This window comes from Schistocerca cancellata, chromosome 6 (genome assembly GCF_023864275.1).
Source record: "Schistocerca cancellata isolate TAMUIC-IGC-003103 chromosome 6, iqSchCanc2.1, whole genome shotgun sequence".
NCBI classification, from domain to species: domain Eukaryota; kingdom Metazoa; phylum Arthropoda; class Insecta; order Orthoptera; family Acrididae; genus Schistocerca; species Schistocerca cancellata.
In genome coordinates, this window is record NC_064631.1 from 92986563 (window position 1) to 92999208 (window position 12646).

General features: G+C 43.3%; 1 protein-coding gene across 11 annotated transcripts in view; it reads right to left on the bottom strand.

Annotated features, from left to right (window-relative positions):
• LOC126088583 (titin) overlaps window positions 1-12646 on the bottom strand; it is a 1213778-nt gene that overhangs the window by 363456 nt on the left and 837676 nt on the right. For all 11 annotated transcript variants that reach the window (XR_007519972.1, XR_007519973.1, XR_007519977.1 and 8 more), the window contains exon 6: window positions 2783-2933. Coding sequence is in view for 5 of the 11 variants with exons in the window: in XM_049906783.1 (XP_049762740.1) it covers window positions 2783-2933 (151 nt within the window). In the remaining 6 variants the exon portion in view is untranslated. The remainder of the gene's footprint in view (window positions 1-2782; window positions 2934-12646) is intronic.

A 12646-nucleotide genomic window follows, 5' to 3' on the forward strand; every position in this document is an offset into this window, starting at 1 on the left:
TTCATTTATGGGGGCATTTGAAAGCTTTTGACTACGCAACCCCGGTACCAAATGTAGAGACTCTTCGTGCTCGTATTGTGGACGGCTGTGATACAATACGCCATTCTCCAGGGCAGCATCAGCGCATCAGGTATTCCATGCGACGGAGGGTGGATGCATGTATCCTCGGTAACGGAGGACATTTTGAACATTTCCTGTAACAAAGTGTTTGAAGTCACGCTGGTACGTTCTGTTGCTGTGAGTTTCCACTCCATGATTAATGTGATTTGAATAGAAGTAATAAAATGAGCTCTAACATGGAAAGTAAGCGTTTCCGGACACATGTCCACATAACATATTTTCTTTCTTTGTGTGTAAGGAATGTTTCCTGACAGTTTGGCCGTACCTTTTTTTTAACGCCCTGTATATGAGTAGTGTTAATCTGATCTCTTTGTTTTCATTACACCATAAATCAAGCAATTGGTTGAAATATCTGTAATTTTTGTATGAGATAATTTCATAACTGTTGGAGTCTTCTTATGTTGTACAGTCTCTTTTGACAACAATTAGAATTTGACTTTTCAAGAACAACTTTCTTTAAATTGAAATTCACCCTCAAATCTCTTAATAAAGTTTTGAATAATTGTTCTTATGTGGATTGCACCTTACGTCACACGAAGCCACAGATTGTTTCTGACAAGAAAGAAAAACTTACTAGTAAGTACACTATTTTTCTTTAACTGCTGCATTTGCTGATTTCAGTTTGCATTCGACAACATAGTGCACCAGACACAAAACAGCATGCTGAGTTTGAGATAAGTTACTTTTATTTCTGGGAATATCTCACGTTGCATTCTTGTGAGCAAACAGTACGTCGTGAGAATTTTCATGTGTTGTGCTAAGTAGGCAGATTAGTTTCCTGTGAACAGTGTAGGCACTATCAAATAGTTATTTCCTTCCGAGTAGAGCAGTTTCTTATTTTTGTGGATATTTCAAGTCAGACAGTGCATTTCATGTCACCCCACTTTCATAACGTACTTTGGAATTACGTTTCAGTTAAAAATAGTTTCCATTGAGTAAATAATTAGTTTATTTTGGAATTTAATTAGATTCATTTCCATTCTTTCACATTCAGTAATTCACTAAGATTGAAGTTTTGTTTCACGACACTGTTCAACTGCAACACAGGGCGTATCAAAAGTATTGTTCAGCGGCTGAATACGATATCTAAGTCGTACATTACACGAGGAGAAAGGTTTTGAAATAGAGTATTCATTATTTTCACTTATAAATAATTTTTATAGAAAACGTACACCCTTCATATGTTCTTCTAAGAGCTTTCCGGCAAGTAATGCAAGAGTCAAGCCATTTATTTTAGACTTGATGATAGCAAAGTAGTTCCTAAAAGCAAGGTTATTAAACTGCAGTTTAATAATATAACTTCGTGCAAATACTACGGTACCAATTTTGTGATTTACAAATGCGGATGTTACAAAATACAACTGCACTTAATTTTCCTTTTAATAAAAGTTAATAATAAAGCAATAACAATTTGAAACGTCGTGCTTAATCCTGAAGTATTATCGCATGAGTAACGAACATTTAGTAACCGATCATCTGTTTTCCTCTCAATACTTTGTGCGACTGTAAGGGATAAAAAGTTTGAAAAAATTTGAACTTATGTTTAAAGTTTGTTGGAAGTTGGCAGATGCTCTGATTATCAAACACTGAATGAGTATAGTCTGGGTAATTTGGATTTAAGAAAAGCAAGTTTTTCACACATTTCTGCGTCTTGAACTCTTTATCGTGCAATGGTATAATTTTGCATGTACGTTCAGGGGTATATGTGGATACTGTGCATGAAATGTGTTGCGAATAGAGTCAGTAGCAGAGAAATGGTAAACTGAAATGTATGGCTGAGGAAGCTTTACTGCATCAACAGCTAAAATGTAATGAGCGATAAATTTTTTCCTCTCCTTATTTTGTGAGGCATGTCAACGAGGAAAAAATTTCGAAAAGATTTACAATTATTCGTCAAGTTTATTGCAAGTCGCTAAATGCTCTTATTCTCATATAATAGGTGAATATAGTCTGGGTAATCTGCGCGCCGTGAGTTATGCTGCCTAATGAGGTATATATAGTTTCCAACTTTAATGCTTGAATTATGGTGTTCAACGTGAGATTTTACCTCCTCTATTTCAAATTTTTAAGTTCAGTCAATAATTATATTAAATACTCAAAATCAAATTCTTACCCGCCAGGGTAGCCAAGTGCGCCCCGGATCGAATCCGCCTGGCGGATTAACGACGAGGCGCCGGCCAGCCTGGATGTCGTTTTTAGGCGGTTTTCCACATCCCGCTAGGTGAATACCGGGCTGGTCCCCACGTTCTGCCTCAGTTACACGCGTCGCAGAAATTTGAAAACACGTCCGCACTATTTCACGATTTACACTAGACGCAGACAGTTGGAGTACACCGATTCCGTCCTGGGGGTTATGGGCTGGCGGTAGGAAGGGCATCTGGCCACCCCTAACACTAACACTGCCAAATCCGTTGTAACCACGCCGACCCTGCGATCGCTGCGGGACTATGGCGTAAGCGAAAGAAAGAAAGACTCAAAATCAAATTCTTGTTGTCCCAGGAAGATGTTAGATAGGTGGCCTTCAACAGAGTGTAGGCTGCCACGTGCCAGCTTTAGCCAGTCAGTAACGAAGATATTAAGTATGAAATTAATCTGAGATTCACATACGATAATAATGTAGTCCTATAAGTGACTCGTGACCTCGCAGAGGCTGGGTACTCACAGAGGACCTCCAGCTTGACGCTCTTGCGCATGGGCTTATCGCCGCGCTGCGCCATCACCGGGTTGCTGGCCTCGCAGTGCAGCGTGCGCTCGTTCTCGTACAACGTCGCCTGGAAGATGAGCGTGTTCCGCGTCGTGAACGTGCCGTCCTCCTGCAACAAGCAAAACACTACTGTCACTCAAACTCATAACTCACGTGCACTACAAATACCTGTTTACATTTAGAAAAGGCTTTCGGCAATGTTGACCACAAGACACACTTTCAAATTGTCGAGTTATCAGAGACACAAATACATGGAGCAAAAGATTACCTACAACTTGTACTGAAACCAGATTGCAGCGCACGTCGAGGGGCGTGGTGTACGGTAAGGCGTCGAAGTTGAGTGAGTGTAGAAAGATACAAGACGACTTAGAGGAAATTCCCAGTTGGTGTGATGAATGGCAGCTAGCCATAAATGTGAAAAAATGTAAGTTAATGCATATGAGTAGGAAGATCAAACCCGTAATGTTCGGATACGGTATTAGAAGTGTCCTGCTTGACACAGTAAAGTCGTTTAAATATCTGGGCGTAACGTTTCAAAGCGATATGAAATGGAACGAGCATGTGAGAACTGTGGTAGAGAAGGCGAATGGCCGACTTCGGTTTATTGGGAGAATTTTAGGAAAGAGTGGTTCACGTGTAAGGGAGACCGCATATAGGGTGCTGGTGCGACCTATTTGTGATGTCGTCAGTCACACGACCACACCGCCGCCTGAGAGATCGATCCGCCGGATGCGATAAACGGAACAGAAGAATGGCTGTGTTAGTCAAAGAGTACACAGCCAGTCGCAGTACTTATGCTCACCGCTAGGCCACTTCATGTGTAGCAGGTGAGTAGTGCGGTTTGTAACGGAACATATTAAAGGCTTTACTGTACCGAAGTATGCGATACCCTCCAAATTCAACCAGTTTAACGAGTATTTATGAGTATAGAAAAGTTATTGTGTATGTTAACAATGATTGCATAACATGTCTCCATAAACAGTCAACCCATTAAATTATACTGAATAACTGACCCACACAAAAGTTTATATCACTTGATCACTGATACAGCAAATGTCATCATGTAAAAACACTAAGTTCATCTTAAATAATTAATATGAAGTACGAAAAATAGTGGCCAACTTTGGTATTTTAGATCTCCTTAAATAAAAATCACCCAGTGAAACCTATTTGTTCACTAGGAGCGGTTTTACTCAGTATTCACGAAATCAATCCTATTTTACACGAAAACCAATGTAATTCTTAATAATTCATGTTATTTACTTATTTATGCAAATTAGAGAAGTCAATTGACAAACTTCTAAAAAACGGCCTTTTTGTAACAAAGAATTATTCTGTCAAGTCAACAAATCTGTCTGTCATTTTAATAACATGTTAAATTATGTCACTCGATGCAAATTAATAACTTTTCTGTACAAATTATGATAACAGATGTACATGTGACTTATAAACTATATCTCTTTTTAGTAGTTCTTTGACAATGTTATAAATACAAGCAGCAAGAAGGGTCGAGGGGCAGTCGGAATGTCACTTTGGTAAAGTGTGTTTGTGTGTTATTGTTTGAGGTGGATAAACAATGCAAAGAACATGTAAAGGAAGTACTACCTTGTGTTGTGTCATGGTCTTTGGTGGACAGTGGAATTAAGATGGCCACCAGAGTAATAAATATTTGAAGTTTACATATTTGTTGGTTTCGCTCGTTCTTTATCATCAAAAGCACATAAAAAACACGGGACCTCATGTTTTTAACCCTAGACAACCAGATTTAGAGCCAGCATCAGCATCGAGACACGGCAGCGATCCAGCAAGTAGCAGCGATTACCACAACACAATGCAGTTTAATGGCGCCAACCTAACATCAAGTGCTAACAAGCTCCGTAAATGGGAGTGAAATAGTGCGATTATAGCAATTAGCAATATCTACGACTGGGCGACCATTACAGGTTGTGCCAGTCTACAGTTCGTAGCCGCGCTCAGTGGTCAGCCAGCGCCGATGTTGGTCACCGTCTGCAGCTCAGTCACTGCTGCCACCAAGTCTTTGTAGCTCCGTACCAAGCTACTCTTCAAATTCACCGGATTCGTCAATCAAGATCACGAGGGGTTAATTTGTCACTGCAAGATCTGTGACTTGTAAATTATGTCATTCTACAGACGCTTACTCTAGTCACGTCTTCTATTATTGTCAACAAAGTGAACATGGACTACAGCAAAGTTAAGTAAAAAATACATTCTTATTTTGTACTCCTGCTAATTAACTGTGTTTTCCAGCTGTAGCTACCAAGCAGTCTTGGCATAGTAGAACCCACGTTTCCACCTCCTTGGATACCTCATACTTGCCACCACATGTTGATGGACTCGATTATGGTGGAAGATCGAGAGCCATCACTATTCTTGAGTAGTGCTCGAGTGTTCGGGATCCGTACCACGTCGAGTTGAAAGAAGAAATCGAAGCAATTCAGAGGCGGGCTGCTAGATTTGTTATCGGTTGATTCGAACAACACGTAAGTGTTACGGAAATGCTTCGGGAACTCAAACGGGAATTCGTGGAGGGAAGGCGACTTTCTTTGCAAGAAACACTATTGAGAAAATTTAGAGAATCGGCATTTGAAGCTAACTGCCGAACGATTTCACTGCCGCCAACATACATTGCGCGTAAGTACCACGAAAATAAAATACGAGAAAGTACGGCTCATACGGAAGCATTACAGACAGTCGTTTTTTCTCCGCTATATTTGCGAATGGAACAGAAAGGGAAACGACAAGTAGTGGTACGTAGTACCCTCCACCGCGCACCTTACGGTGGCTTGCGGGGTATCTATGTAGATGTAGACGTGAACGGGAGGTGGTACTCACAAACGGAGGGAGACAGGGTTTCAGTCTATTCCTCGTGTTATCCTGTACATACCTAGAGCTAGCAAAATGGCTCTGAGCACTATGCGACTTAACTTCTGAGGTCATTAGTCGCCTAGAACTTAGAACTAAGGAAACCTAACTAACCTAAGGACATCACACACATCCATGCCCGAGGCAGGATTCGAACCTGCCACCGTAGCGGTCGCAGGGCTCCAGACTGCAGCGCCTAGAACCGCACGGCCACTCCGGCCGGCTAGAGCTAGCAGTAAAGGAAACAAATGAGACATTTGGAGACACAGTTAAAGTACGAGGAAAAAAAGTAAATATTCTTGAGGTTTGGTGGTAATATTGTAATTCTGTCAGAGACAAAGAGGACTTGGAAAGTCAACTGACGAGAACAGGAAGTATCTTGCAATGTGGCTCTAATTGATGAACGTCAGTAAAAATGAAACAAGTGTAATGCAAAGTAGTAGAATAAAATCAGCTGATGCTGAAGGCATTAGAATAGGAAATGGAATGCTGACTGTGGCAAATGAGTTTTACTATGTGAGCTCCAAATAACTGACGACGACGTAAGTAATGAGAATACCAAATGTACGTAAGAAAAGATTTCCTCAAAAACACAAATATGTTGACGTCGAATATAGATATAAGGCAGAGTTCTCAGTGAGGTGATACAACACGTAATACGGCACTCAATGCAACTAACAATATGACGCATAAGCAACCCTCACCGGTGGAGCGCGTAGAAGCTTTGCTGAGGCGACTTCACTGGTTCACTCTGGGGCAACAGCGGTGCGACACCGGTATGACTGTACGTTTTGTTTCCCGGCGTCACACGGTGTGCTGGTTGCGACTGCATCGTGCACTACACGTGGAAGAAACTTTAAAGTCGTCCGGTGCGCCACAAAAAATTGTTTTATTTATATGAAACAATGCTATATCCGCTTCTGTAGTTTATCAGCAAATCTGTTACTTTTCGCGTAAAACATTAAAAACTACTGTTTTGGAATTTGTGTGTGTTCTCCGCTATGCAACATTTTTCATTAGATTTTGAGGAAACTATTAAATAAAAATTGATTTTTCCCGCATTATGGTCTGATATCACATCTTGATAATAAACTGGCTTCCTTTACGCTGTTGCCCACAATTATTGTGATACTTCGAAGTTAAATACAGCGCATATTTTGAAAAATACGCAGTAAAAACGTAGTCGCTGGCCAGTTTACGTTTGGTGCATTTTAGGTCATACAACGCTGCTTACCAAATTCGGCTAACACGTCTCAATTGCTTTTAACGATGGAAAGACAGGCATACCTCTTTTGAATAAATTGTACACATCTGGGAGTTGTCCGCGGCAAGAATGGCAGCAACGTGCCATGTGCAAGGCTGCTGCCGCCTGTCGTGTCTAGTTTCTTATCATATCGCTCCCATGTGAACGTGAGTGTCGCGTGGATAACCGTCGTATCACGTCTCCTTTATTTCAACGTGCATCGCGTATCACCTCAGTGCGAACCATGCGCAAGTTACAAGTGCACAGGATTTCGTGTCCACTATTAATTTGAATAAACCATTTTCTACTTTAGGCTGCGTCATCTGGATGCACTAAAAGCAATACTAACTAATGTTCCGACAGTCTTTGCAGGGATCCTCTTCATAGAGACGTAACTGTTTTATAACTGGTTTAAGTGTTTTACAAACATTCAGCTTAATGCCAAAATAATAATATTCAAATAAACTTCAATATTAAGAAATCATTTCTGAAAGTATTTTATGCACTACAGCGATATATGGAACTCAGAGGGGGGACGATAAATAGTATAGACAAGAAAGGGATGGAAGATTATGAAATGAAGTGCTACAGAAGAATACTGAACATCAAATGCCTACATCGAGTAAATAATGAAGGGGTACTCAACAGAATTGAAGAGAAAAGATTTTATGTATGACTTACCCAAAATATAGAATAGGTTGCTAGGACACAATCTGACGCATCAACGAATCTTCAGTTTAGTAACAGAAGAAAGTCTGAGGGCCGGCCGGAGTGGCCGAGCGGTTCTAGGCGCTATAGTCTGGAACCGCGCGACCGCTACGGTCACAGGTTCGAATCCTGCCTCGGGCATGGATGTGTGTGATGTCCTTAGGTTAGTTAGATTTAAGTAGTTCTAAGTTCTAGGGGACTGATGACCTGAGTAGTTAAGTCCCATAGTGCTCAGAGCCATTTTTGAAAGTCTGAGGGATAAAATAGTAAAGTGAGATTAAGGGTTGATTACGGTAAACAGGTTCAAATGGATATAGCGCACAGCAGTTATGAGGAGATTAAGAGATTTGTGTGGATAGCTGCATGAAACCAGTGTTCGGAATGATGTCTACAACCAAATACTTAAAATTAGTACTTATGTGTGATCGTTTGACCACGTGACACATAGTATTACACAGCCAGCGTGACACACTAAAATCTGTTCTTGGTCACTTTTGGAAGAAAGCTCTGACGTCACACAGAATTTTATAAATCGTCTTAATGTCATTTTATCATCATTTGAAGTGGACGGTAAGTCCCCTGATATCCCAAAGACTATCTGCTTATCAGCCTACAAAATACATTATGCTAACGGTTGGTTCTCTAAGAGTGTTACTCTCTGAACATTGCATTCTAATTGGTCATCTTGTCGAAGGACATACGCCTACCTCGAATGTCAACGTCCGTCGTAATTACGGAGGACGCGGACTCTGACTTGTTTCTTCTCGTGGGGGTTGGGCTTCGGGGAACGGGGTGGAGGGGGTGGAGGGAACTTGGGGAAAGGGCTACTCGGAGTAAATGTGAAACCTTGATTTCCCGCCAGACATGCCTGAAATGAGACACGACAAAGTCGGAGTGTCGACTTCCGTGGCCGCAACTTTTTGTTTATCTCTTGTTGTCATCTCCTCTCTTGTTGCCATCTTCTCTCTTGATCAGTCACCACTCTCTGCGTATCCGTGAAGCAATACCCGTAGGATAACGTTAAGTGAGCAACAGCACTTCTGTGACTCGCTGCTTTTTCTGTTTCATGAGCCTCAGATACGAATGCATCCTGTTAGCAGGAATTCACCGCATTCTCTGATTTTTAAAGGACAAGATTCCAAAAATCCAACCAGAACCAGTTATTACAGCAGAGAGAAGTGGAAGAAATAGAGAATTTTAAACAAAAATCATTAACTGTATTATTGTTGCCATTAAAAATATCTTGGTATCACATTTAGCAAACCAAATACAATAGGCCAGAAGTCACTCCGCTACTTATATCATTTCTCTTTGGCACATTTTCTTTGTCAGCTGAAGTTAGACGTTTAGTGAAATACTGGACCTTCAGATTGCAAGACTGGGAAAATAAAACTGAATTCGAAGATTTCCTGCAGGATTTGAGCCGTGTTGATGACAACAGCGTTCGCCATAAAATACGTGGCATTAGAATCAGAGCTCGGAGTTGCAGATGAGGACGGAAGCACTCCAGTTTTAGACGCCAATTCACTTTGTCCATTAAGGAAATAAAGAACGGGTTCCTTTAAAACAGCCATCTTGATAAGATTTCTTTTTTTGCGCGATTTATAAAACGTTTCGCAAAAGGGGAAGAAATGCATTGTGGGTTTCGGAGCTCTTCGGTTTTACGAGGGATTTCCGCATAAATCTAGGATTTCAAGAATCTTATTCCGCGAATGAGCTCATTGTGTTTTAATGCTGAGCGTAAAGGAAGAGCCTGCAGAAGACGATTCGACGCAGTTTTATCTCCGGAATGCACGGTAATTTCACATGACTTTGGCAATAAAACTCAGTGCAGGCCATTTCATTTGCGTGCAGATTTGTACAGGCGTTTCGTATCTCCAATTGGCTCTACCCACTGGACTGAACATATTTCCTAAGTGAGTATCACCCGGAACGTGGACGAGTCGTAGAAATGATATTCGTTACTAGCAGCTGTTGAATTCAGAAATTCCAACGGACACTATGTAATATCGAATATCAATATTAGACAACAACACTGCGCAATAAAATTAAAAGATCACTTTTTCGAAACCCTCTCATTGCTTCCCATTGCGAAGCATAAGTCTGAAATTTGGCTCGAAGGTGCCTACAACCTAATTCTACACTCCTGGAAATGGAAAAAAGAACACATTGACACCGGTGAGTCAGACCCACCATACTTGCTCCGGACACTGCGAGAGGGCTGTACAAGCAATGATCACACGCACGGCACAGCGGACACACCAGGAACCGCGGTGTTGGCCGTCGAATGGCGCTAGCTGCGCAGCATTTGTGCACCACCGCCGTCAGTGTCAGCCAGTTTGCCGTGGCATACGGAGCTCCATCGCAGTCTTTGACACTGGTAGCATGCCGCGACAGCGTGGACGTGAACCGTATGTGCAGTTGACGGACTTTGAGCGAGGGCGTATAGTGGGCATGCAGGAGGCCGGGTGGAAGTACCGCCGAATTGCTCAACACGTGGGGCGTGAGGTCTCCACAGTACATCGATGTTGTCGCCAGTGGTCGGCGGAAGGTGCACGTGCCCGTCGACCTGGGACCGGACCGCAGCGACGCACGGATGCACGCCAAGACCGTAGGATCCTACGCAGTGCCGTAGGGGACCGCACCGCCACTTCCCAGCAAATTAGGGACACTGTTGCTCCTGGGGTATCGGCGAGGACCATTCGCAACCGTCTCCATGAAGCTGGGCTACGGTCCCGCACACCGTTAGGCCGTCTTCCGCTCACGCCCCAACATCGTGCAGCCCGCCTCCAGTGGTGTCGCGACAGGCGTGAATGGAGGGACGAATGGAGACGTGTCGTCTTCAGCGATGAGAGTCGCTTCTGCCTTGGTGCCAATGATGGTCGTATGCGTGTTTGGCGCCGTGCAGGTGAGCGCCACAATCAGGACTGCATACGACCGAGGCACACAGGGCCAACACCCGGCATCATGGTGTGGGGAGCGATCTCCTACACTGGCCGTACACCATTGGTGATCGTCGAGGGGACACTGAATAGTGCACGGTACATCCAAACCGTCATCGAACCCATCGTTCTACCATTCCTAGACCGGCAAGGGAACTTGCTGTTCCAACAGGACAATGCACGTCCGCATGTATCCCGTGCCACCCAACGTGCTCTAGAAGGTGTAAGTCAACTACCCTGGCCAGCAAGATCTCCGGATCTGTCCCCCATTGAGCATGTTTGGGACTGGATGAAGCGTCGTCTCACGCGGTCTGCACGTCCAGCACGAACGCTGGTGCAACTGAGGCGCCAGGTGGAAATGGCATGGCAAGCCGTTCCACAGGACTACATCCAGCATCTCTACGATCGTCTCCATGGGAGAATAGCAGCCTGCATTGCTGCGAAAGGTGGATATACACTGTACTAGTGCCGACATTGTGCATGCTCTGTTGCCTGTGTCTATGTGCCTGTGGTTCTGTCAGTGTGATCATGTGATGTATCTGACCCCAGGAATGTGTCAATAAAGTTTCCCCTTCCTGGGACAATGAATTCACGGTGTTCTTATTTCAATTTCCAGGAGTGTATAATGGTGCAAACGCGTAGCGTCCTGTGACGTAATACTCGGGTTATGTGACGCTTCAGACAGTGACGCGTCGACACTTGCGAAACAAAGCCCACTGCTCATGTAAGCTGTAAGTTGGGTTAGTCATGTTACAGTGGCATCAAAATTTCAGCACAATTCTTCCCATCGCCATCGCGGACATGTCACGTGATGAGAATATCGTCACAGCCTCTCTTACCCAGATTTCACTCCTTATTTTGATGTCTCTGCGGTGGATGTCAGAACCGTGACACACAACTTCGAAATCACGCGTTTTTTCTTACGGATGGGCGAGGAAAACCTTTCAGACACGTCGCCCCTCAGAATCGACAGGAAAAGGACTCAGAGGCTGGCCTAAAGGGTGTCAATGAAACCAATGCTTACCCTGGGGCGTTAATACCCACACTTTCGCATCTGAATACAACAGTTTGCAGTACGATAAGCAACTAGATTCTTGACAACCTTTGACACTACTGACACTCTTGGACGTTCCAACCCTTCTCTATGGACATTGTGTGGCCGCATCCACATTGGACGTGATTGCACTCCTTTGGAATGCAGTGCGACCACAATTTTTGCTCTCGAGTACAGGTTAGAACCAGTACGGGCAGTTCAAAACCATTCAACGAAGTTGCTTCTTCAGTCTTCCTATTTTCCTCCCCCGTGCGGTGTGATCACGTGAGAGTGCAACATTAGCATTTGCGTGAAGAAAGGCAAAGGTTCCCTCCACCCTGTTCAGCACCGAGGGTGTTTCACTGCGAAATGTCGTTCTTTCTGACAGCGAAATGTGTGAGAACATACCACGGAAGGGCTGCAGGGCGCCACGCTTATCCACTACTACAGAATTAGGTAGTACACGCCTTTGAGCCAAATTTCAAACTTATATTTCGCAATGGGAAGCAATTGTGGGGTTTCGAAACCTGTTGCAAAGTGTAGCTATTCCGTCGATCCTGATGAAAGGCTGTTGACACTGCTCACCACTGAACCTAATTCATCACTCAACTTTCATCGAGACTATGCTACACGAATTAGTCGTGATGATGTACTACTACTCTTCTGGTAAGTATTTGTACTGCGATTATTTAATAAGTATTTTATAAACTGATCTGCAGCCTTTCATCACCATTATTCGCTAATGAAGAATTACCCAGGTTGTGGTTCATTATCATTATAAAGAACTCGTTCCAGCAAGATGAGTGGGATGTTATCATCATCATAAGGGAGTCGTTCCAACAAGCCGGTTAGAATGTTACAGAACGATTTGTCTCCATTTGTTTCTCTGTTGGCAGATTTCCTCCCTCACCACAGCATCTCATGTCTCTTCTTCTCTTACAAGGTCATCTTTAGTTTGGGCGAAATTCCTCTTTTTTTGGGTGTTCAACTGGTCTTCTTCCTAGCACATTCCT